At 40.7% G+C, this 26,579-nt stretch overlaps 1 protein-coding gene across 5 annotated transcripts in view; it reads left to right on the forward strand.

The window, feature by feature from the left end:
* LOC143315765 (diacylglycerol kinase zeta-like) overlaps window positions 1–26,579 on the forward strand; it is a 78,204-nt gene that overhangs the window by 22,615 nt on the left and 29,010 nt on the right. For 3 of the 5 annotated variants that reach the window (XM_076723155.1, XM_076723154.1, XM_076723152.1), the window contains 22 exons: window positions 800–877; window positions 2,671–2,727; window positions 2,899–2,967; window positions 3,212–3,283; window positions 3,432–3,548; window positions 4,173–4,244; window positions 5,479–5,577; window positions 6,072–6,154; window positions 6,841–6,901; window positions 7,633–7,746; window positions 8,039–8,176; window positions 9,269–9,347; window positions 9,553–9,608; window positions 10,024–10,086; window positions 10,176–10,249; window positions 11,192–11,303; window positions 11,883–11,969; window positions 12,235–12,347; window positions 12,538–12,638; window positions 15,580–15,659; window positions 15,822–15,866; window positions 25,570–25,636. In XM_076723155.1, coding sequence (XP_076579270.1) covers window positions 800–877; window positions 2,671–2,727; window positions 2,899–2,967; window positions 3,212–3,283; window positions 3,432–3,548; window positions 4,173–4,244; window positions 5,479–5,577; window positions 6,072–6,154; window positions 6,841–6,901; window positions 7,633–7,746; window positions 8,039–8,176; window positions 9,269–9,347; window positions 9,553–9,608; window positions 10,024–10,086; window positions 10,176–10,249; window positions 11,192–11,303; window positions 11,883–11,969; window positions 12,235–12,347; window positions 12,538–12,638; window positions 15,580–15,659; window positions 15,822–15,866; window positions 25,570–25,636 — 1,837 coding nt within the window. The remainder of the gene's footprint in view (window positions 1–799; window positions 878–2,670; window positions 2,728–2,898; window positions 2,968–3,211; window positions 3,284–3,431; window positions 3,549–4,172; window positions 4,245–5,478; window positions 5,578–6,071; window positions 6,155–6,840; window positions 6,902–7,632; window positions 7,747–8,038; window positions 8,177–9,268; window positions 9,348–9,552; window positions 9,609–10,023; window positions 10,087–10,175; window positions 10,250–11,191; window positions 11,304–11,882; window positions 11,970–12,234; window positions 12,348–12,537; window positions 12,639–15,579; window positions 15,660–15,821; window positions 15,867–25,569; window positions 25,637–26,579) is intronic. The other 2 variants (XM_076723156.1, XM_076723153.1) reach the window with 1 other exon arrangement.

Below are 26,579 nucleotides of genomic sequence, written 5' to 3' on the forward strand. Positions count from 1 at the left end.
TGTAATGTGACTGGCTGGGGGGCGGGAGTTAGAGAGAGAAGTGAGTGGTCGAGGAAGAAGGAGTGAGGGAGCAGCAATGACAGAGAGTATTTGCTGCGAAAGGCAAAGAAAAAAAGGACTTAGAGATACAGTACTGTGCAAAGGTAGGTGTGAAAAAATGCTGTAAACTAAGAATGCTTCCAAAAATATAAGTAATAATTTATTTTTTTTATCAATTTACAACATGCAAAGTGAGGGAACAAAAGAAAGATGTAAATCAAATCAACGTTCGGTGTTGCTACCCTTTGCCTTCAAACCAGCATCAATTCTTATAGGTACACTTGCACAAAGTCTGGGATTTTGTTGGATTGTAGTCAGGTGTGTGATCAACCAATTATACCAAACAGGTGCTCATGATCATCAATGCATGTAGGTTGAAACACAGTCATTAACTGAAACAGAAACAGCTGTGTTGGAGGCTTAAAACTGTCATGTTTTATTCTTTTTCATGTCAACTCATATGAAGTTCAAACATATAGCCAGCTTGTCACATTACACACAAAGTCATCATAGATCATGTCATTCCTTTGTATGTGGTTTCAGCAGTGCAGACTGCCCCTCAGTGGTCAGAGATGGCATTACTGCCTCATACTTTTTTCAAAAAATACTTCTAGCTGCTGAGTATCATAAAAAAAATGGCTAAATTACTGTCGGTCAAAATACAAGTTGTTTCAGTTTTGTTCTATGTTCTTCTGATTTAGGTTTGTTTATTTTTCCACATTTAAAACTGCTTTTTTTGTCTCTGTCCTTCTCTTTTCAGCAAAAGTCTGTCAATCGCAGGAAGTGTGCCGCCTGTAAGATAGTTGCCCACACCATCTGTATTGAACAGCTGGAGAAGGTAATTTCTCACGTATTCAAAGTCATTTTACCAAACAGACTCATCCAGGGAATCCAAACGAGCTCTCCTTTTCAATCGACTTCATGGAGACAAGAAACATAAAGACGCAGGTGTAAAACGTCAGTCATCACTGACATAAAGCTAGGGAGGGGAAGATTAAGGAAGGATGTTTAAACAGCCTTTCATGAGGGACAAAAGGTGATGGAGGCAAGAATAAAGAAGGATTAAATTCTCAGTCGTCATGGATGAGTTTAAGATCAGAGAGAAGTGAAAGGGAGGATTACTTTAAACCTCAGATGATGGAAATCTTAAAATGTATTCGAGGGTGGTTGCTGTTCAGTTGCATCTTTATTTAACTTAACTGTTTATTCATTCATTTTCATTTGTGAAGCAGAGGACAGGACATGTGAAAGAACGGGCAGGTTGTCTTTAACCGTCCTTCCTGTCTAACCTGCAGTTTCCCAGATCTAGAGCCAATCAGCTGGATGCCACCCTGCCCCTCAGTGACCCCAACTTTAGAGTGAGATACACAAAGCTCCTTCTTCGTCTCCTCTCTCCTCGTTTGTGACCCTCAATCTGACAGAAAGTGGTGGTGCAATCATCATTTAATCAATAAAGAAACCACTGTGCAGCATGATATCGGTGTTTCCCTCAGGATGAGAATTCATTTGGAGCAAAAATATGCCAATGTTTGTAGGTGGGGGCAAATGTATGCCGCCCAAATAAAATCTCTACAGTGTATGGGAAACACAGATAGAGCATGTGTTCTGTAAAGGCAAACAAGTTTATGGATAATCCACTTTTTAGATGAAACCGAATCCAAGCCTGGTCACACATCCTGTGACTCGTTCTACCATCACTGTAAAAGTTTCATTTTCTTTTCCTTAAATCACGTAGAACATTCTGTCTCCTTGCCTCATTTTCCTGTCGATCAAAGTGGTATGATAAACCTGATCGCCTGGTTAGGGTTAGGTGAAGGTAAAAACGTCTCTCTGGTTAGGTTTGGGTGAAAGCTGTGGGAATCCAAGGGATATTGGGACCCTTTTTATTTGTGGGATCAAAAGGATCTTTGGGTTAGGGTTACATTCATTAACATTGTCTACATGCCGTTGACACAGTTTTTTATTTTGGTCCTCTTCTTCCCTCATCATGCATGTAAGTGTGCAGCTGTGCGGTGACCTAAACCCACTTCCATTAAAGGTTGAAGACAACGGATTGTCTTTGAGACGTTTACTGGAGGCAATTGGGAAACTGTGAAAACAGTATTGACAGTGATTGCAAATGAGGAGATTCTATAAGCAATAGTTAGACCAAGGGTACGGTAACAAGGTAACTGAATTCACGAAAGTAGAGACGAGCTGTCAAATTTGGTTACAGACCAACAGTAAGTTGTCTCAGGCAGGTTGCTACTATCAACAGAACACCCAACCGAAACCAAGTGATGGTGGCAGAATAGTTCCATTTTGGATGTATTTGACGTGCTACAGTATGTAGAGCATGAAGTTCACACTGAGAATTGGTTAAATAAAACAGTGGAAAGTAAATGTAGTGACCATGGGCCATGTAGGTTTTGGATTTTTTTCCCCCTCAATAATCATTTAGTGTGACAAACATGCAAAACACTGTATGTTCTATCTACCAATCTGGGCATTGGAAATCATTCCATTCAATCATGTTTTGTCCTCCTAACCTGTCACAGTACCCAGTGGGGTTTGTGCAGCAAGTTGGACGTTAGAAGCCCAGTAATCATCTGCATATTTACACACCTCTACTCTTTGTCTGCTCTCCTCCAGATTAATTTCAGGTGTAAACCATCTTTCAGAGAGTCAGGCTCTAGGAACATTCGCGAGGTGAGTTCTGGAAATGTCTTCCTACAGGTTGTTATTGGGGATCTAAGGAGAGTGCAAGGAAGTGTCATGAATTTCAGAAAGTGCATTAGTTACAGCAGCAATCATCACCTGGTTTTCTCCTTCACTAACACTTTTTATGTTGCTATTTAATTATTATTATTGTGTGTCCAGCCCATTGTAGTGCGTCATCACTGGGTGCACCGGAGACGGCAAGAAGGCAAATGCAAACAATGTGGGAAGGTGAGTGGAAATTCTGGTATTATTGTTCTATTGAAAACAATTTAATAAGAATAATTTGAATGTTTGCTTGTCATACATTGTCTGTTTTTAAATTATAGAGTAAAAATATTATTTCTCTCTTGCTAATCCCACAAATTTGTAGAAGTGTTATCCTAAATTAACATCAATTAAAGTGGTAGCAGCAGTGGTATTTCATTTTTCAGTAGCAGTCAAGCCCAAAAAGAACTCTTGGTTTTCTGTGCAGGGCTTTCAGCAGAAATTTGCTTTCCACAGTAGAGAGATTGTGGCCATCAGCTGCTCCTGGTGCAAACAGGCTGTGAGTATGCTTCTCACAGGGAGTTACACACTGGGGCGTGATGATCATTTGACTTGACTCAAGCTACCACAGAGCTGTAGTCGGTCTATATTTATATCAACAGATGCCAATAAATAAATGTATTATAATGGTGTATTTCCCTCTTTAGTACCACAACAAAGTGTCCTGCTTCATGCTGCAGCAAATTGAGGAGCCTTGTCCTATAGGAGCTCATGCTGCCCTTATAGTTCCACCCACGTGGATCATTCGGGTCCGACGCCATCAGGTAACACTGCTTTCAGTCACTTTATAGCTGGTTTGTTGCACTCCAAGCTGTCCTGATGTAGAAAAAGATGGCTATTAAGGGGCATGGTTGCAGGTTGATCACAACAACATCAGAAAGTTTTTTTTAAAGATTGAATGCCAATAGGTTCACAATTTAAGGCAGTTGACATCTGTCACATTTGTCATTTACATTGCGATATATTTTGGATAGCCTAGATTTGGAAAAATGTCATCTGTGTCAGACTTTGAATTGTATGAACCAGAGACAAGCGCAAGAGATGGTAGTTTGCCCCCTGTCAGTTGCCTCAATGCAACATCGCTCCGCAAAGGTATTTAATTCGATTCGATCAATATTTTATTCAAAGCTTATTGAAACATTTCTCAGTAGTAGCGATTAAAATGCAATTTGTCTACATACAATATGTTTGTATGATGTAATACAGAGACGCCATATCTCCAACATGGACATGTATTATATCAATTATGGATGTGTTTATGTTAAAAATGTTCTTTGCCTTGAAAACACTTTTTCCTCACTCTGAGAACAAGCTGCATCACATCTTCTTCTCTGCTCCTCGTGAAATGAACCTGCAGTGATACACAGCCGCTGTCTCTTTTGTAACAGACATCGATGAAGTCGAGTAAGAAGAAAAAGAGGACATCATTCAAGAGGAAAAGCAGCAAGAAAGGAGCAGAGGTCAGTCCTGTACCGTGATCCTCTAGAGCAGGGGTCACTAACAGGCGGACCGCGGTCCGAGTCCGGACCCAGACACCGTCCTATACGGACCCGGACCTATATCCAGTAAATTATTAAGGGACTTGAAATTTTGACGGGACACTTATATTTTAACCGGCGCAACTTTTCTAGTCTTTACGGCACCGGTTTAGCGGCTCAGGAAACGCACAAACCAATTGCATGCGAGTTAAGCCATCCCACGTGATGCTACCCAGCCAGTCGCATCTCTGCATTGCGGACGATAAACATAGCAACTCTGACTGCAGTCAGATGAGGAGTGAGAAGCGAACGGAGAAACGATAGAAAATTAGAAAGTTAGAAAGAACAACAAAAAGTGTGGAGAGTGGGAAAAGCGGGAAAGAAAGAGAAACTGTGTAACTGTTCAGCTGTTATTTTCAAATTCGTTGAGACTGTTAAGATGTGAAAGTTAACAAAGAAAAAGGAATATTCAAGCTGTTGCTTCACTTTTACTTTTTCTAAAATTAAACACTTTCTTTTATAATGCACAATTTTTCAAAAAACATTTTATTTTCTCTATTTCATTTTTAAATTCAAATCTGCCTGGTTTAATGTTAAGTGACAATAAATACTGTCGAAATGTTTTTGAATTGTACTTTCTTTATTTGATCAGATGTTGATTACATGCAGATGTTGATACAACTACTAGGCTACTTCAGTATATATATCACACATATCATAACGTTATGACATTATGATGTTCCGGACCTTTGCTTTAGGAAATTTTCTCTAACCGGACCTCTTTGAATTTTAGTTGAATACCCCTGCTCTAGAGGCAGAGCACCATATCTCTCTCTGGCCATGTAGTTAAGGGACACATTTGAGACAAATAACCAGACAGTGGTTTTAGTTCTTTGTGTCTGACCCTTCATCATCGTAACTTATTTGTGTGTAACTTACTTCACAGGAGTACAGGGTGGAGAATATTACTTTCATTACGTATTCATAGATCAAATTTCTCATGGAGGATCAATAGTGTTTGTTCAGATGGCACCGTACATATAGGCACTAGATGGATTTTATCAGCTACTTAATAGCATCTCTCATGATAGCAAACAGATGAATCAGCCTATTTGGAAATGTATACAACAGCCTGTAGACCAGTCCTAAGTTAGAAAGCCTGAATGAACACGTTCTGATGTCGAGGACTTGAGCAGATCATTTTCGTCTTTGACAGGAAGGACGACAGTGGAAGCCATTTATAATCCGACCCATCCCTTCACCACTGATGAAACCGCTGCTGGTGTTTGTCAACCCCAAGAGTGGAGGAAACCAGGTATTCATGAACAAGCCAGTCAACCTGGTCACAAACCAGTTCATCCATTGGGAGCATATGGCGTATGGGTCAGTGAACTAGCCAAAGGCTCAGTCAACACATCATCTAGTTTTAATAGCAGTCATCCATGTACACAGTCGTTCAGTCAGGAAACATGTTGGCAAGTTAATCAACTTATTGACAGAGCAATTGTGGTGTCACTAAAGCATCCCACAGGTCTGGAAGCCAGTCAGTCAATCAGTGACCTTGGCAGTCACTTGGTAAATCAGAGAGGTTTGGACTTGAGTCACATGACCTGGACTTCAGCTGATTCGAGTCAAAAGCTGATGATTTCTGGCTCAACCTGACAATTCAAAAAGCAGTTTACTGGATGTGTGCTTTGGCATCAGTGAGTGACCCACCTGGCTCAACTTGGGACTTAACTGGAATTGATTCTGGGTTCGTGAAGTTACTCTCTAGTCTTCTAATGTCCTGTTGGTTTCTCTGACTCACAGGGCAATAAGATCCTGCAGTCCTTCATGTGGTATCTGAACCCTAGACAGGTGTTTGACCTGAGCCATGGAGGACCAAAAGAGGGGTAGGCCATTCTCTCTCTCCCACTTATATATACACATACAAGGATGTACACACACACACACACACAACACACACAAAATTAAAGTATATAAATGGCCAAATAATAATAATAAATAATAAATAATAAACCAGTAAAAACACAATAGGGTCCTGCCCCCTTGGGGCTTTAACCCTAATAAAATTAATCCACTGAGTCTTCACATCCTCTGATGGTGGGAGTAGATGTTGACTTGTGTGCTGGTTCTTGTCGCTAACAGTAGAGCAGTTCCTGTGGTTAGCTCTTAGCTTTGTACTTACCCTCAACCCAGTGTTGACTAAAATAACCATTCAAATAATAAGAATGTTCCACTGTGTTTATTGTCAGATGGCGGTAATAGATGAATAGATGAAGATTCTGAAGATGGAGAAAACTGTCTGTTTTGCTGTTAAGGCTAACCCGTTAGCCCACACATTTTTGTATAACACTGGTAGACTGTGAGGTAGGTGGGATGCTCACCTAGACAGAGCATGGTCACCGAGCTGGAGGTGTTGCTGTGTTACATAGTGAACAAAGTGACTGTGTAAACAGATTGATGTCCTCACAAAGGCACAGACACACACACACACACACACACACACACACACACACACACATACATGCAATGTCAGATTTGTTTGGTTGACCATTAATCAGTGTCCATCTTCTAGCCTGGAGCTGTATCGTAAAGTCCATAACCTGAGGATCCTGGCATGTGGCGGAGATGGCACTGTGAGTAGTAACACACACACAGGACTGTATTTTTCATGGACTGTATTTTATATAGATCTTCTGATAAGTGGAATACCATGCTATTGTATTTCTCAGTCTACTATAGAGTAGACAGACAGATATTTATAATCCAAAACTTGATAATAATCCACAGAAAGATGCTGTCTCCTTTCAAATTAGCAGGCATTGTGCTGTGCTTGTCTTCTGCTTGTCATCTATGTTTTCCCTGCTACAACTTCCAGAAATCTATGCAGAATGGCATTTTTTTTGGCTCTAGTTACTCTTGTGTCTCGGGTTTCAAATGACAATTTCGAATAGAAAGAATGAAATAATGTGGGTTACTGACAGCTGCATCACCTCAAATCAAGGATTTCAGGGATAATAGCGATATTACAAACAATTTGAAGTAATATAGAAATTGGCCTTAATATAGATATATATAGCCAAAGTATGTCAGTAGAAATACCTTAGATGTGACTATAAATGACCAAAATTTTGATCCCATGAATATAAATATTATCTGGTTTCTCTGGTATTGTTACCAGTTTTTGTTGAACTTGGACTCGGGTAAGGCTTCATGTTGTGGTCCCATTGTGTTTTCCAGCTAATAAGTCCGAGATATTAAACTACTACTACTTCTACTTAAAAATATTCAGGTGGAAAAAAATGCCTTCTAATTTAGTGTGTTCAAACTTGTAACTCTGTAACTGCATGTCTGTGTGTTGGACCAGGTGGGCTGGATCCTGTCTTGTCTTGATGAACTGGCATTAAATCCTCAACCTCCTGTTGCCGTGTTACCACTCGGAACAGGAAATGACCTCGCCAGGACCCTCAACTGGGGAGGGGTGGGTACAAACACTGACAAAACAAACTCACACGCAACTCATCTGCATAACATTAAGTAAGCTCATACACTGCATTGAAGCTTCTGCATGTCAAGCAAACTGCTGGCCACGACATTATTTTTACTCAGAATGAGTGATTATATTTACTTCATGACAACAGCACGGCATGAACATTACACAAAGTGCTGTCAATCAACCTTACTCATTTACTTTTCCTGACGTGATTATGTCACTTAAAAGTTAGAATTTGTGCATATATATTTGAATGTTTTGCTCTCTGCATGTATTCCAGGGCTATACGGATGAACCTCTGTCGAAGATCCTCTCCCATGTTGAGGATGGAACTGTTGTGCAGCTGGATAGATGGAATCTACAAGTGCAACCAAACTACGATGCAGGGGCTGAAGTGGACGAACAACAAACTGATAAGGTCAGTGCACATACACATATTTGCAAACAAAGGCATCGTGTGCATACGCCGATAACCTCTGAGACCACCACTGTAAAAAACACATTCACATGTTCTACGTCTTTAACCCCTCAGTCAGCTCATAACTGCTTAGCTGCTCAACCTCTGATGGATGCCATAAAGATTGATATGGATATGCAGTATCTGCAGAAGTCTGATTGTGGCTGCACCTTGATTATGGATCATGATGGCATCTCCTGCTGTGACCTTGCCTGACATCCACTGCAACTGCTATTACTATTAGTCATATTATAGATAAAGACTGTGGTCTGTACCAGCTCTATATGGAAAGTGTCCTGCGACAACTTCTGTTGTGATTTGGTACTAAATTGAATTGAACTGAACTGAATTTAATGGAACGTTCATACTAGAGGATTTTGGTGAGCCCATGAATGTTTTAAGGAGAACTGGATTACTGTTTGTTCTTATGAAAGTTGCACACTGGGCATATATGCCAAGAAAGTCTCCACTGGCTTCCCCCACACTTGTTCAATTTTTGGCCCGTAGAGTATGTACACTAGAGAGCTTCTTCCAGTGGTCCAGCCAGCTGAATTTCTGTTGGCTCCCCACATGCATAAATAGGATACAGCTTTTCTTGACTTTCCAAGTGTTATTGGACTGAATGGACTAAATTCTGATAATTCACTGTATTATAGCCACGACACCAAAATTGCTTCACAGCTCAGCTCTGTTCGTGGTGTCTTTGGTTAGCCGCACCCTTGGTACTGTTGTCAAAGGCCATCAGTTTGTCTTTACCAACACTCTGACAGTAACAAGTTATTTTTTAACCGTATTCCCACGTGTTTTCTCTCACCACCACTAAGAGTTTTCCTAAATGGCGCTAAAAGTTCTTATCAAAGAGCTTCCTCATAGACTGCCTGTTGCTATGAATGACAGAATGAAGAATTCACTTCATCTACAGTGTCAGTGAGTGTGAAATAAGATATTAATCAATACACAGGAGCTTTAAAACGAAGAGTGGGCTACATTTGAATCCTGGTGTAATTGGTGTGTACTTATGTTTATCTGTGTTTCGTGTGTGTTCTCTCTCAGCTTCCTCTGGATGTTTTCAACAATTACTTCAGTCTTGGATTTGATGCCCATGTGACTTTAGAGTTCCACGAATCAAGAGGTACATTCATATTAATTATCAGAGAAATGAAAAATAAATGTTATTGCCACTAAGCGCGCACAGTGCATGCTATGTGAGAAGCGACTCAATATTGTGCACATTAATCTTGATGTGTAAAGACGATGGGAGCATTCCAAATTTGTGGAAAGCTTGCTTTTCAAACTGTTTTGTGGATTTACCGTTTGTCTGTCTGTCATTGTTTTAGAGGCCAACCCAGAGAAGTTCAACAGTCGTTTTAGAAATAAGATGTTCTATGCTGGGGTGAGTGCAAATACATGTTAAGTACATTTTACAATACGTGCTTGTTTTGCTGTCCAACCAGCAATTAGATGAGAAGACTGTGTTTAGTCCAGCTGAACACAAAGACTGCACACAGTGTGTTGAGAATCAGGGTTTTCTTTCAACACCAAACAACTGAAAAACTATAACAGAGGTCACATCGGTCACTTCCCAGGATGTACTACAACGGTCCAGTGTTGGTCTTCATGCCTCTTTATGTGCTAAACAGTAGTGTATAGACATGTAGTGAGAGACACACAACTAAATAACCACAGTGAAGATTATTGTTTGAGAAGACTGACTTTGCTAGAGGCCATGGCAAATGGCTCCATCCTCCATGATGCATTCCTCTGAGATAATCCTGCTTGACCCGTCTCTGTGTGTGTCTCTCATGCAGACAGCGTTCTCAGATTTCCTGATGGGAAGCTCCAAAGACCTGTCAAAGCACATCAGAGTGGTGGTGAGTAGTTGTCAATCAAGCAGTCAGCCAATGTGTGAAAACACTGAGCCCCTTCATTTCTCTCTCTCTCTCCCTCTCCCTCCCCCCAGTGTGATGGGACAGATTTAACATCAAAGGTTCAGGACTTGAAGCTACAGTGTCTGGTCTTCCTCAACATCCCCAGGTGATACTGCTACTAATACTGTTACTGATACTACCTTCTACAATGTCTACTGTGCATTTTAATACAAAATTATACTTGTACAGCAGCTTGTTGAGTTTTGTCTGCTTCAGAATCTTGTGGTTGGTGTCTCTTTTAGTATTAAGAAAAATTAAAAGAAGCATGTGCTTTCTTTGTTGCTGGGCAGAATCTTACAAGCCTTATGTGACACAGAGGAAAACAAGCCACTAATTTGTGTAAAATCCCTTTTTAATCTTGTTTATTGTCTGTTAATTCCTGCGCATCTGTAGTGTTGGAGCCTTGATGGACAACACACACAATCCCACTGCTGAGGGAGCCTCATTATCACTGCTGTAGCTACATATCTTCTTTGTCAGTGAAGAGTTAATTGCAGAGTGGGTACAGGTCTGTAGATGGAGAGATTCCATCTTAAAATCAGTCACAGGCAGCTTTAATCAAATCAGATGATGAGTGTCACTGCTGCTTCTGATAGTATCTGTGTCTGTGCTGTGTGTATGTCATCCAATGAAGCAGCGATAGTTCAGGCAGAGCACTGAAGTCATGTTTGTGTTGGTATCAGCAGTTAGCAACAAGCTTCACAGTGTGTGGCTGGTAACATCCAATCATATTCTTGCAGGGGTACAGTACAGACAAGACAACCTGACACTTATTACTGGAACTCTGCTGATTATGCTCATGCCAGCGCTGTTCACTGCTTAACTCCCTCCATTTCGTTGCATTGATTTAATTATATTTATTTTCTGGATGTCTATTAAGGAGATTAGTTGTCTCAATAGAATCCTTGTCATGCTTGGATTCATTTAGAGCTCCTCAAACAACAGAGCTTTATCAGCCAAATCTAGCTCTAAAATCATTTGCTCTGCCACGACGTATGTGTCTCTGACTGAACTGATGCTAATGTGGTGTGTGTGTTTTGTCCCTAAGGTACTGTGCAGGCACTACACCTTGGGGAAACCCCGGTGAACATCATGATTTTGAACCGCAGCGCCATGATGATGGATACATCGAAGTCATTGGATTCACCATGACTTCACTGGTATGGAGCTCATACAGTGATCTGGCATCCAGCTGCCCACAGAGAGTCTTTGTTACATAATAGAAATAAAATGTAGTCTTAATTGGAGTGTCATTTGTGATGATTAGTATAATTATTATTTGTGATAAAGTTACAATATATAAATAACAGGCAGTAGCCCCTGTGCATCGTGTGTCCATCACAAGAGTCACAGAGCTACAGTCATGGACGAAAGTACCCCTATTGGCACCAAAATGCTGCGGGAATGCAGTTTCCATTTCCCGCAGCATTTTGGTGGTATTTTGTGTTGAACTTGGGGAAACCAATTGTTGTTTCAGTTTTGTTAAGTTACTGAAATTATCCTGTTTTGGTTATTTTATCAAAAAACCTCCAAAAGTGTGCAGATTTTGCTAGAAAACCACCACTTCCAGAGGGGTGGAAATACTTCCGTCCATGGCTGTAAGTGTCGTTTCAACAATACATTAATGAAATTTCCAGAATCATCAGAAAAGCATGGTATTAAATAAAGTCAGAGCTGGAGTAATGAGTAATTGCTAAATGACATTGTGTGCGTGTGTGTACGCGTATGTTTGTTTGTAGGCAACTCTCCAGGTCGGAGGTCACGGTGAGAGGTTGAACCAGTGCAGAGAAGTCACCCTCACCACTTCAAAGCCTCTCCCAGTACAGGTACATACTGCACATACACCTGTTACTGTGCTGCTTCACTGAACCGAGCATTTTTGGAGCACCACAGTTTTTCACATTCATACTTTTTTAGCTACTTCGTATTTATAGCACACAATTATGAAGATTATTCATACGGAGCAGCTGCCTAGTAGCAGTCACATTCTTTTACTGATGATGACTAACTGCAGCCACTGAAGCAGGTCCTTAATTTGGTTGGAAGGGTATTAAATTGTGCGATTGATTCGTTGATTTCCTTTATTGTTAGGTGGATGGTGAACCGTGCAGACTTGCTCCCTCTGTCATCCACGTCAGCCTCAGAAACCAGGCAAACATGGTTCAGAAAACCAAACGACGGACCTCACTACCGCACCTTAATGAGTAAGTTTCACATACACACTACAGGTTTACACAACATCTGAAGTCAGTAGCTCTTTCCAGCCTTGTGGCCATGGTAATCAGCATTATGATGTGTAACCTTGACTTTCCAACAGCGTTTGAATGGACATGATAATGTATAACTTATAATAATTCATTTGTTAAAAGTGATCTGGTCCTATTTATGTCCCAGTCAGCAGCCAGTCCCAGACAAGCTGAGAATCAGGGTCAGCAGGATCAGTATGACCGATTATGAGGCTCTGCACTATGACAAGGACAAACTACGGCAAGCATGTAAGAAAACATGCACACACGCTCATACACACACTCTTACATCCATGTATGCAGTGGTGCTAACAATATTTGCAATTATTTACACTGAACACAGTAATTGAACATTGCTATTGCTGTAATCACCATTGTGACACCCTGACTTTATGGGACATGCTTTTATAGGATTTTCAAAACGAAACTCATGCAGATGTGATTTGTCCAAAGTAGCAATCAGTGTTTCTTCCAGTTCTTGGTTTATCAGTTAGCGAGTTAGCGATATTTCTTTTCACTCTGGTCCTAGCAGTGGTTTTGTTGCTATTTCTTGCTTTTTGTCCAGCCTTAATTCAGTCTTAGTGGTGTTTCCTTGGCTTTAACACAGTTGGTATTATCACTCCTTTAGTTGGTCAGGGTCAGTGGGTCTTATCTGTTTTGCAATGAGAGTTAATATGGTGGTTCCCTCTTATTTTATTTCCTGCTGTATTTGCCTTTGTGGCAGACGATGTCAGATCAAGTCCATGGCTGGACTCGTTGCTTTCGGTCTAATGCTGGTGCTGTGCCAGTAACGAATGTCATTAGTTTGGTTTGGGAGCCTCAACAGCTGATCCAGCGGTGTTACGATACAGCAAGGGCAGCATATCAGCCAAGCTTGTAACAGGATGCTCTACAGCTGATGTAATCCTGTGTATAAAAATCTGCCTATTTTCAGCACTAAGTACAGCGACTGCTACAGAGTCAATGAGTTGCTCATTCTTGGGTATTTGGTGCAGCTTTTTAATCTTCTTTTCAAGCTGTTCAATTCTCTCAGTCAATTGCTATATATTCTTTTTATTTTATTCCTATTCTTATTAATAGTGTGATACTGATTTCATCCATATTGTCCAGCCCTAATTGGTCAGGGTCGAGCCTTGGCTCACAGCAGAATGGTGTTTGTGCAATGAGGTGATCAGTGGATGTAGACTTGACTCTTAGTCTTCAGTAGCAGGTAACTTGAAATTGAAATCTGGATTTTTTTTTTTCTGATGATTTGATCGTATCAGATTCCTGATCACAGATCTTTGGTAATGAAACTGCTTGATGGTTCGACAGTGGAGAGCAGTGATGTGAAGGATCATTTTCAGCTCCTGCATCACAGCCACTCTTCACCTCACGCTCCCGTGGTGGAACTGGATGCGTGTGGGAGTGCGTGTGTGTATGTTCATATGAAAGATGTACAGATTTATATACTACACACGCACGCACACACACACACACACACACACACACAAAGTGAACACTCTTAGCATCGCTGCTGTTTCAGGAATGCAGAGAGGGGAAGCTCCTCTGTCTCTCATTTGAAACAATTACACTCAGCTGGCTTAGTTAATGGAGTTCAGAGTTTTGACAGAGGGTGGTGCTGTTACCTTTTCTAATAAGCACCCTTCATAATGCTGTGAACTGTTTCTGTTAGTGCAAATGTAGACATGGTTGTTTTTGTTTCTGTGTTTTGAATACCATTTTTATATGCTGTGCAGAGATTTAAGCTTAATCCGTGGAGATTTTGGTGGACCTTTCATATTGCGCAGGTACAATCTGTATGCACAGATGTATACAAGAACTCATCATTTAACAGATTATTAACAATTAATATCTGTTCAAATGACTATAATATAGTTCAATGCTCATATAACAGTTGGTAAATTAGTTGTTTTGTCCTAGGTGCCAAGTCATTCAGAGATAGAGAAATAGGAAGATAAAAGTACCAAGTGTCCAATTTACAATAACGAAACCATTGAAATTCCATGAGTTATAAATGTTAGTAGGAGGTCATATAGTGAGATGTCGAATGAAATATGGGAATAAGATAGACAGAAGATAGAAGTGTAGGTGTGGGATAATATAAATGGGCGTTTAGGATCTTCTCGCTCAGTTTGCCTGCTCTCTCGGCACAGTGAACTGTGTGATGTTCAGCCAGCAGTGTTGTGTCGGTGCAGCGGGCAGCGGGCCTGCGCTGCGTCAGAGAGCGCTCTTTATCGTTTCAACTATGTGTGTCAGCTTTTGATGACAAGCCAGCTCGGTCAGGCTCGTTTAATAAAAGGAATGACACCAATGCCAGTATCAGCGTGCCGCCGAATTTTGGCAATAGATGCGACTTGTCGGTGGCGGGGTTGTCCAATATTGATCTAATTCTTGGATGCTGAGCTGCATCGCCTCAACACTCAACAAATGTGTTGCCCATGATCGGGCTGTATCATCCTGTAATTATTTTCCGCACAGAAATTGTGTTTACGCTCTTTCATCTATGAATAGGAGATGTTTTTTTTGTGTTTTTCTTCACTGTGATGCAGCGATGAGCAGTGATCATGGTGAGCAAGGCAATCGTGGTGAGAGAGTTTGTTAATTACATGTTGGTGGAAAGCAGCAGATTACTGTGTCTTTCTTCAACATGCGTCTTGTTCATTATTATTCACCGGCATCGAAAACACAAACAACTCATGCTGGCCAATGGCAGCTCTTGTGTCCTTCAATTGGTATCTCTGACATGTAGCTACAATTCGAGGAGGCTCTGAAGCTACACCATAACCCCTTAACACACAACTTTAAATCCCCCTTGAGTTGATTGACCTTCTCTATAAGCTGTTTCGCTCTGTCTGCCACAAAGAGGATGTTCTCGGCAAGTAGTTCACTATAATTTACAGCATGTGTTCTCTTATCTCACAACTGGTGTAATGCAGCTGTGTTTCTGTCCCAAAACACTTGATATAGCCCATTTAAATTTCGGCTGACGTGTCGCTGTTGGTGGTTTCCAGTTCTGTTCTGCAGCACCCACAGTTCTGCTGGTTGTCTACACCATGATATTTGATGACATTCATGTGGCGCCTCAGTTCTATGTCAGCCTCTGCTGGATGACCGAAATTAAAACTAGCATTAGTCACAGATATCAAAGTGCTATTGGGTAACTGTATTATTCCTTTTGTATCTCTAGCCATTCCTTTGGGACTGATTGTGGTTCCTGGTGACAGCGACTTGGAAACCTGCAGAGAACACATCCAGCATTTGCAGGAGGTAAGAAGGGGAGACGGGGTCTGCTCTAAAGTTAGTAAGTAGTTCTAAAGTTTTAGTTTTTCTATGGCTGGTGCTGTGGGAAGGGGTCAGTTCACTCACTTCAGGAGTCGTCAGGCCTATCGACCACTCTCTACTCTCCAATGCTCCCATTTTCCTCTCTAGGACTTCTGCTCTGTCCAACCCCCCGTCAGATACTTGGAACTGCAGGTTGGTGGTTGGATGCTGGATTTTGTAGTGTGGTTTTTCTTTGGCTCAAATGCATTCATCAACAATCATTTTCTTTGTGTTGCATAATCCGTACAAGCAAATCAGTTTCTTGGCTGCCACCAGTATTCCATGTAAACATTATGTGAATGGATGAAAGCGAATCTAATGAGATGGAAGCAACGTCAGTTTCGGAAGATAGCATTTTAAAGAAAGACAATCTTTCAAAGCAAAGGAATGATTAACATGACAGTTATCATTTACACTACAGCTACCAACAGCTACCCCAACGTCACCCCATGGCTATATGGCTGTTGCTGTCATTGTGGCTGTACCCCTGGCTGTGCTTTGGTTGTTATGATTATGGCTGTGATATTATTTTGTAATGGCCATTACACTAACTACATGCAGGGATTGTTTTTTGTGCTTTCAATTGACATGTTTGACATGCTGGCTTAGTGTGTTAAAGCCACTGTAATCCTGAACACTTGTGGTATATCGGTAACATAGTGAAGGATCTAAAACATCACACATTCAATTACAATGTATTTCTAAGCATTTTACACTTTTTTTAAGATCCCTCTGGTACTCCATGAGGATCGACAAGTTATCGACAAGTTAATGCTCGTCTTTACTCCATCATTGCTCAACAGCGCCCTCCATGTGGCCTTTCCTAACGATAACTGTGATCAAGCTGATTAAATTCAAATTTGTGAGAGTTCAAATATTTTGGGGTGCCCAAACTTTTGCATAGTTCTTTTTTCATTTTCTCACTCTAAAATTGTGCAATACAAAAATGTTTGCCTTAAGCTATAATATGTAAACTTCGCCACAGGTGCTAAAATTACAAATCACAAATATATGAACACAGTGTCCTCAATGGTAGCTATGACCCTGGATGAAGTTATTAAACCTCAAAGTTTTAACATCTGTCTCTGATGTAGCGTAAGAGACTACTCTTCTTTTGTGATATCATTAATTTCCAACTCACTACTGTTCTCCAGCTCAGGTGGAAAAAATACTTTAGGTCTTTGTTTTGTGTGTCAGATGCTAAATATGTGATTTTTAGCATTGCAGCTCTATCCATTGTGGTCCTGTCATGTTTGAACAGTCATTATGGAACATCTCCCCAATGAACACCTAGGTTTGAAAAGTCAAAAATGACATAAACTGATAAATGAAACCAGCAATGATCCAGAAGACATTTCATATCAAGGGTATATTCACAAAGAAAACAAAAACCAAAAAATATTCTAAGACCTGCTCATTCATCCATGGAATCGGTTTGACCAGGCTTTGATGGAAAGTGTGCATGTGTGGCCATTAATAAAACACTTTTATTCTTATTACATTAGATAGGACTTGTATCCTTTCCTCCCTTAGAAAATAACCTTAGCTACTGTGTTTGTTTCAGTGCCAGAGATTTTTTAATTGTAGTGCTGTCGTCATTGCACTCATTGGCGTGTTTTAGGTCTTTCAGCATCAGGCATACCCATGCAATCCAGTTTCAGAAGATCAGACCCCAGCTTGCATCAAAGTAGTGTGGGTGGTTCACATGTTTTTGTGTCTGTGATCATGATGGCTCTGTCCCTTTGTAATGATGTGATGCAGAGAAGCTTTAAATCCCTGCTGAGGGACTGGGCGGACTGAGCTTCTGCAGTAAACTTCAATGGGTCTATGTTGTGCCTCCCAACCTCAGCTGCAGCACTTGCCTATCAGGTGTGTGTGCTTGGCTCTCTTCCTCTCAGAGGCCCCTTTCCATCCAGTCTTGCCAAGCAAAATTTGGAGTCTGGAGGGACTTGTTTGCTATTGACGATTCCTGTGCAAATGTTGTATGTCATGCTGGAGGGTTTGCCAGACCCTGAGAAACAGCATCAACACAGCGCTACATTACATGATGCTGACGTTAAACACTGTGACAGCTGTTGGGATGAAGGCCCTGCGGTAGCGTTCTTTGTTAATGACTGGATGCAGCAGTCTGCTACTGAAGGAGCTGCTTAAGCCCCCTACTCTCTCATGCAAGGGGTGGGGTGGGTTGTCCATGATCATTGTCAGCCTGGATAACATCCTCCTCTCACCCACTTCCTCGATGGTGTCCAGAGGGCGGTCCAGGGCAGAGCCAGCTCTCCTGACCAGTTTGTTAAGCATTTTCTGATCCTTCTCTGAGCTTCCACAACCCCAGCAGACCACTGCATGGAAAACTGCAGATGCCACCACAGAGTCATAAAATGTTTTTAACAGTGACCTCCATACTCCAAAGGACCTCACTCTTCTTAGCAGGTGGAGGCGACTTTGGCCCCTCCTGTACAGGGCATCTGTGTTGTTTGTCCAATCCAGTTTGCTGTTGAGGTGAACACCCATGTATTGGTCATCCCCCACGATCTCAATGTCCAAGTCCTGGATGTTCACTGGTGTGGTCTGTGGTACCGTCCTTCAGAAAGCGATCACCATCTCCTTTGTCTTGCTGGCGTTTATGTGCAGATGATTCAGTCCACACCAGTTGACGAAGTTAGTTACAACCGTCCTGTACTCCAGTTCATTCCCCTGTGATACGTGTCGAACGATGGCTGTATTATCAGAGAACTTCTGGATGTGGCAGCTGTTGGTGTTGTGTCTGAAGTCCGATGTGTAGAGGGTGAAGAGGAAGGGGGAGAGCACTGTACCCCTGTGGAGCCCTCATGCATAACAGCACACTACCCTTACATCAAGGACCAATCACCACTCATGTTTAAAACACCATTTTACTTTTATCAGATTAGCAAAGTAAGAAACAAAATGTCATCACTTGTCATGCCACGTCACTTTACCTGCAGAAGGTAAAGTGACGATTTGTGCAGATTTCCTAGCCACCGTCGCCAAGTGCTTGCTCATGAGGAAATTGTTGGGTCTCTGTCGATAGAGTACGGTCTGTACTAGCTCTATGTGAAGTGTCCTGAGACAACTTCTGTTGTTATTTGACGCTATATAAATGAAATTTAATTGAAAATATCTTATCTTAAACATTTGTGAGAGAGGCTGCCATCCAATTACTCATCAGCAATTACCATTCATGCGCACTGAGAGTGCCAGGGATTGAACCCTGACCCTCTGATTAATGAGTGACTGCTCTACATACTGAGCCACAGCCGCCCTGTCTTATTCAACAAATAATGAGATAATCAGGTAGTCTCTTTGAGGCTCTGATCTCCTCAGGAGAGACTTGAGAACAAAAACATGGGAGAAAGACAATTCTTTAGAACTGACAACTCAGTACAGTTATAAAGTTTCAAAAGTCTGTCAAGTGTTGTATTTGGGATAGCTTTATTGTTCAGTGAACAAACTTATCTTAGTTTTGCTCTGTGACACACTCAGTAGAAGGCAGGATCACACAGAAAAGAGCAGTAATATCTTTCATACAAAGCATTAAGTGTACCAATAATTGTTGTTTGCATAATTATGTTACTTCATGATTCACTATAGATAATCTTTATTGTTCTAATGATTACTGCTCCATTCTGTAATACTTACTTTGGAAAAACTGCTTATAAGTAAGAGCAGCATGTGTGACATTACACCAACAAAAGATAATTCAACAATTAGAAAATAAAAACAAGTAAAGTTAGTAAATGCTACAATAGGTACCAGCTATACCTAATATCACATATTAAGGCCTTATTTCATAACGCTAAATCCAAGGGGACTTGTCCTGTTAGTTCCTGTTAGTTTTAAAAAAATGAAATAATTACTGTTCTTTCAAATAAAGAACTACCACCAATTCATCGTCAGTAAATCAGATCCTCAAGAACCAAGTGTGACCTGCTCTGTTTCTTACACAAAATACAAATCTATTGGATAATGTTGTTTTGTGGCATGAAATGTGCTGAAATACAACTGGATTTTCCTTTTTCCCATGGAATGCATTTTGAGTCTCCTCGTCTCCTGGGTGAGAGTCCTGTGTTTGACCCATCCATCACCCACAACTCCCTACATGGACTATGTTGCTGTTTATGCTATATCACCTGACTCCCTGAAGGCTTTTTGCCAGAAATGGCAGAACAATGAGTACTGGCCAGTCACAGCTCAGAGGTACTAGCCAATCACATCACAGGGAGGGACTAGAAAGTACAGTGTAGGGAAATAAATAAATAAATAAACCAAAAAAAGAAAAGAAAACCTATGATGGACAGCAACTGATGCACTGGCAAGACTCTCCAGATAAAATTCATGCTCTAGAATTTCTGTTCCATGCATCCAAGTAGTGGACATAAATAGATTATGATAGTAATTATCTGAGTCACAGAGTGTACTGAACCAAATGTCCTCTACCTTTACACCCCTTATCCACAGTGCATCATCAGTTAATGATCATTTGCTATACTTCAACGTAATTTCACGCTAACTTTATCTCACCTTGTGCGCAAAGGCTCTGGTTTGTATTTAATTTTTGAGAAAGGGTGCGAGGCGTTACCCAGAGTAAAGAGACTGCAACTCATAGGGAACATTTTCAACCATTCAACTGTGTCTTTATTTCTAGAACTAGAAAATACTGTATTGTAACAAAAAAAATAATTGGAAGATTTCATCGTGTAGTGTATTGATGTCAGCAAACGCACCCCCACGTCATCTAGTAGATTTCCATACCCACATTGCTGGGGAACTGGGAGACACTACAGAAAATCCTTTTCATTCAAGGATCATTTCCACAATAGCAGTGAAAAGTCAGATGGAATCATGCATCCTGACACAGTCAGAAATGCAGGTAAATAACATTTTTTCCTTCAAAGCATGATTAGCAGTGTCTTGCTGTAACTGCTCAGTATAAATCATAGATGAGCTATTGGGATGCTTTGAACAGTCATAACAACATGTGACAAATACTACCAGAAGGCAGAGAAAACAAGCTCACCTGCTCACTGTCTTTTTCCCATCTTTCCTTTTTTTCCTCTCAGTGGCCAGAGGGATGTCATGCTCTGTCAGACTGACGTATGGTTAAGGGGATGAGGTCGCTGTGCTTTTACAGCATGCTGGCCTACGCAACCGGAATTGTGTTCACAAAGCGCAGAGCTCTGTGGCCCTTTCCATTTCTATAGTTCATCGCAGCAGACTCAAGACCACTTAACCAACAAATGTAACCTTAAGGAATTTCTAAATGCATACAACCTCGTTTCCAAAGAAGTTGGGACACTGTGTAAAACATAAATAGAAACAGAATATGATGATTTGCAAAACAATCACAATCTTTATTTGCATTATCTGCACGTTGTCTTCAGAGAAGAGGAATAGGCCATTGAAAATGATGTGGAAATTCTGTGCTATGATTTGTCTTCTATTATTCGTGAAATTCGAGGAGAGGTGCATCTCACTGCTGACACCTGGAGCGACAGGTAAACTGCACTTCCAGGCTGGTGCTGTTGTCTGATAAATAACACACATGACTGCAGGAGCAGAATTAATCAGAAACAAGCCAGGAAGGCTTCGTAAACCTAACCGAAACCCAGCAACTTAATGTATAAAAAGACAAACAGGAGTAGAGACATTAGAAGAAAGAAGGTGAAGACGAGTCAGACAGTCAGACAAGTTCAGCTTTTGAATCCACGTTTGTAGGCTTGCTGTAAAAGCCTGCAGGCGTTTTACTCAGCCTGAGACTGCTGCTGAACTCGACAGCAGGATTTGCTAACTACAAAAAAAAATCGCTGTGGAGGAGAGTAGGAGAGGTGTTTTCTTCAACCAACCTTTCTGTCAGTCTGCATGAGCGGTCTGCAGTTTGAAAATAAAATGTCTTCACTTTCTTCGTCTTGTTTTCCTCCTGTCACATCCATTCAGCACCTATGCGAACCTATGATGTGCACATGTATGCACGCATGTGCGCGGTTAAGTTGAGGTGCGTTCGAAGGTTATGTAACCACTGTTCCAATGGTGGCAAATTTATATACATGGGTAAACTATTAATGACCCCATGATCAAACGTTAGGCTGACATTATGAATAATTCGTCATGTTGACAGTATTACATGGCAGTCAGCCACAATCAAACATTTAGTAGTAGCAAGTCATGCCATGGATGTAATTAGCGTGGCATTAAGCAATTTTGGCAAAAGTAGTTTGTTTTGAATGATTTCTTTTACTTATTTGTGCCGAGCGAATTAAGCTGCATTCGAAACATCCACTCTGAGAATAAGTTACAGTGCAGGCAGGGGTCAAGCTCATCTGATAGGCTAAGCCAGCCAACTTTTCCATGCCATGGCCCCCCCAACAGCATTAGCTTCTGGCCGGGGACAGATATATGTTTATATATCATGTAAAATAATTAGTAATTAGTAATTAATTCCTTTTTTCTTTTTTTTTTTTTTGGCTTTTTTTCTTATCTTCCCTCCAATTTCCTGAGGCCCCAGTTTAGTTGCAGTTTAGCCCAGTGGTTTTCAAAGCCCCCGCTTTGAAAACCACTGGGCTAAACTATGAAAACATAGTTCAACAAGCTGCTCCTTTTAAGGTGGAATTTTAGTTTTAGTGCAATCAATCAACACACCCTACATTTCAACATGACGAGTGACCATTCCATTTCTTTTTATTGCCTCGCTTTGCTGACTTGGAGAAAAAAAAATATGGCAGATTTTTAATACTAATAATCTGTTGTTCTCTAAGCATTTTGATGCTGCATTGTTGTGCACAGTTACCATGGCTCCATTTGTTATGTTGTGCTCATCTGGAAAAGGCACATCTACCTGTTCTCTCCACTTCAGAGCAGTGACTCATTCAGAAGCTGTTTCCCTCACTTCACGAAGGTACTATTCCCTGTTTGGGTTTAGTTTGAGAGAAGAAGCTAAAATGTAGGAAAATGTATTTCTTTTGTGAATATCTAGAGAAAGATTTAGATGACTGACTGCCAACAAGCCTGGAATTCACTAATTTCTTCTGATAGTAACACAATAGCCGACTGAAAGTATCATTAATGTTAAATTCACAGTATTTGATAATGTTACATTCATTTCCTTTTTTTTATATATAAATTTTGGTGTGCTGCCTGCTTGCTTTTGTAGATTGTCGAAGAATTTGATCCACACATCTCTCTCTTCCACGAACAGGTAACGTTAGATGCGTGGAGGTTGTTAAATATGACAGGCCGGCTGTGGGTCAGGAGGGAGAGCGGTCATCCACTAATGAGAGGGTTGGTGGTTTGATGCCTGGCCTCTGCGTCCTAAAAAAAGTGTCCATGGGCAAGATATTGAACCCAGAATTGCTCTTGCTGCTGTGCCATTGGTGTGTGAGTGTGCATGAATGGTTATCACTCCTGATGAGCAGGTGACACCTTGCATGGTAACCTCTGACACTAGTGTATGAACGTGCTTGTGAATGGGTGAATGCTAATTTGTGGTCAATAAGACCACTCAAAGTGCTGATTTTGAATCCCAAAAGATGTGAGGCAGGCATGGGCTTCCATTTTGTCCAGACAGTTGAAGAAGTCAATAAAATCCCATTTTAGCACATCTGCTCTAAGCAAACATCATTGGCCTCCATGTGTGCAGCTCGGAAATAAGGTTGAAAAAAGAGACTTGTCTCGGAGAGCGTAGCTGATAGCAAACTACACAATGCTGATGTTAGAATAGTTATATTTTGCTAACTGTCTTGGCAAGGAGGATGTATTAGGAGCACTGACAAACAGAAGACCTTGTGTAATTCAGTTCAACTCAAGTCAATGAAATTGTATTTATAGAACACCAATTCACAACAAGAGTTGTCTCAGGACACATTCCATATAGAGCAGATCTAGACCTACTGATGATGTCAGAGGGCTGTGATTGGTTGATCCGTTGGTCAAGGAATGTAATGTGGGATGTTGATTGTATTAAAAAGACAAGTTGCAGGTTCCCTTTTGGCGTTTTAAAGGACTGTTGGTGCAAATATCAGAAAATTGTCAAAGCAGGGAAGAGAAATTATTTTTCTGATAATATTTCAAATAATTGTCAAAAACTTTTAATGCTGTACTTAATACCCCCAATCTGCTTGTCTTGATTTTTAACCCATATCTCAAACTTCTGTGACTCATTACCACTGGCATTTACCTTAATTCTAAATGATGGGGATAAACCAAAGACCAAAACTGTGAATGTACTCCAGATGGTTCAAGAAAACAGCCTTCAACTTGTTTTGGGTATGCCTTGGATAGACATATGGATATGTGCTTTAGAAATAAACTTGGATGGGCTTGGATTGGAACACATAGCTTAAGACAAATGCAGGATCAATGGAAGGTCAGGCACAGTCAACGGTGAGTAAAATGTGTGCTTTCAGCTGAAATCATCGGTAGAGTGAGAAGAACAAACTGATGGAGGAAGACAGTTTCGCAGTTTGGGGGCATCTGCTGAGAATGCCCTATTACCACAACGTTTAGTCCTCTGTGGACAGACTAGAATCTTTGGTCAGAGGTTCTGAGATGTCTGACTGTGAGATCCAGGGGCAGGAGTTCACTGATAGAGGCAGGGCTAAAACCATTTAATGCTGTGTAAACAAAGAACAAGGTTTAAACTTCAGCCTACAGCTAACACGGAGTCAGAGCTGGGAGGCAGGAATCTCTGTAATATGGTGTCTGTTTTCTGATCTTGTTAAAAGTCTTGCTGCAGCATTCTGAGCTAATTGGAGGCTGGATGAAAAGAAGTCAGAGTGATACTAAAACACACAAAAAAGTTGCAATAATGAGGTGGGCGGAAATGGAGGTGAGGACAAGTTTCTCCAGGTCACAGAGAAATAATTATTTTAGTTTTCAAACATAACAAAGCTGGCTGAAGCTGACTTTAATTTTCAAATCAAATCAATATGACTGAGGTCTGTTGTACCTCATTCCGACTGACACGGAGACGTGGGTCAAATGTGCCAGCATCTGCCTGAGTGGCTCAATATACACATTGAGCATGTGGAGTAATTTGATCCTTCATCATGACATTCTACCGGACCTTTGCTGATCACAGGTTCGGGCTCTACATGCGTGCCTTTTTCCCAAATTTGCTTTGGCGAAAGACACAATCTCATCTCTGTGAATGGCAAAAATCAGACATAAAGCTGTAACAGCTGTTATAGGCCCATTTAATAGACCATCATATGCTCTTTTCTATGAAAGGGATGTTAGACTATATTAGTTATTAAGCTGTCAATGTTCACGTATATGTGTTCTTAACAACAGTAAAAATAAGATAGCGTTTTTCAGGTTGCTGGTGATGGTAAAACATGATAAAGTGCCATCAAAGGTGTCCTTGTTTTGGAGAAAACATGATGAAGTACCTTCTAGGATACCCCTATTGTAAATAAAACATGATAATGTGCCATCTAAAGTGGCCCAATGTGCAAGAAAGTAGAGAAAATAAGATGCATTTTCATATCGGCTGCCACACATTAGAAAATTAGTTGGCCTATATGTGCCTGTAAATGGTTAAAAGGTCCCTATCTTAACCAGAGTTTGGAGCTGTTTCACCTAAATGCATTGTAACTTTCTGTGCTTTGGCACCCCACTGCATGCAGCTGGTGTCCTTCCATTTTAGCCCCTGCCCCTCAATCAGCCTGAGGTTGCCACCATCCATCAATCCATTTCTTCTTCTTTTCTGCTCTTGGATCTGTTCTGTCAGCTTGTTGGTCTTTGTGTTCTATATGTAGATGGATTACCATTAATAAAAAGTTCCATCTTCAGGTCAGTTATCTCCTACTCTGTAATGTAAGTGTTGTGTCTGTTTGTCATGTAGGAGGAGGCAGTCCCACCGAAGATTCTTTCTTCACAGAGATTATCTCCAAAGTGGTGTTTCCTTGACTGTAAGTACATCACATTATTAATAATGTGCTTTTTCCTGAATCAGTTTTCCACCAGCTCTGTTGCCTCAGTAGGTATTCTCCCTGTGCAAAGAAGAAAAAATGAAAGTAATGTGGTATTAACTAATAAATGTAAAGTATGTACAGCCTTGTGTCATCAAGTTTGGAACCATATGCATAAAGTACACACAGAAATACCATAATTTTACTTACAGTGAAGAGTTACTGCACTTATATACAGTCATGAATGAAAGTATTGTCACCCCTCTGGAAGCGTTGGTTTTCTAGCAAAATGTTCTAGTTTTGTTCTGTTGCTCTATAAAATTAACTGCCAAACCTATTTTCACTCATTTCTATGGTTGGTTCAGTATTGTGTTCTGTTCATGCCTATGGAACAGCAGTACGTATGAACGAGGAAAAATGAAGCATACACTGACAAGTGCGTCCTGTCTAAACTGAAGCATGGCAATAACTAGGTGATACTGTAGGGCTATTTTGCTTCCTCTGGCACTGAAAATCAGCTGCATGCAAAGGGGAAGGTAGATTCATTCAAATATTTGGAAATCCTTGGAGAAAACATCAGGCCTTCCATAGAAATCAATTGAACTGTAATGTTAGTCAACTGGAGCCTATTGTCCATTAGAAATTGACTGATATTTGTCAGGAAAGCTACCAGAGCTGAAGTCTGACTACCCACAACCTTAACACAAGATTCTAACAATGAGAAATGTGCTTTTATCAGTACAAAGACACTTGTTGTGAAGGGGTGGCAATACTTTGACCATGCAGTTCTCATTTCACACAGCATTTTGGTGGTAAAAATTAGGCGTCATTAGATTGACACCAAAGAGATAAGATAATATAAGATAAGGCAAATTAAGGTAAATTTAGTTGTTACAGCCAGCAAGTATTACAAAAGATCAAAATAAAAAAGGTTACAGGATAC

This window comes from Chaetodon auriga, chromosome 23 (genome assembly GCF_051107435.1).
Source record: "Chaetodon auriga isolate fChaAug3 chromosome 23, fChaAug3.hap1, whole genome shotgun sequence".
Classification (NCBI taxonomy): domain Eukaryota; kingdom Metazoa; phylum Chordata; class Actinopteri; order Chaetodontiformes; family Chaetodontidae; genus Chaetodon; species Chaetodon auriga.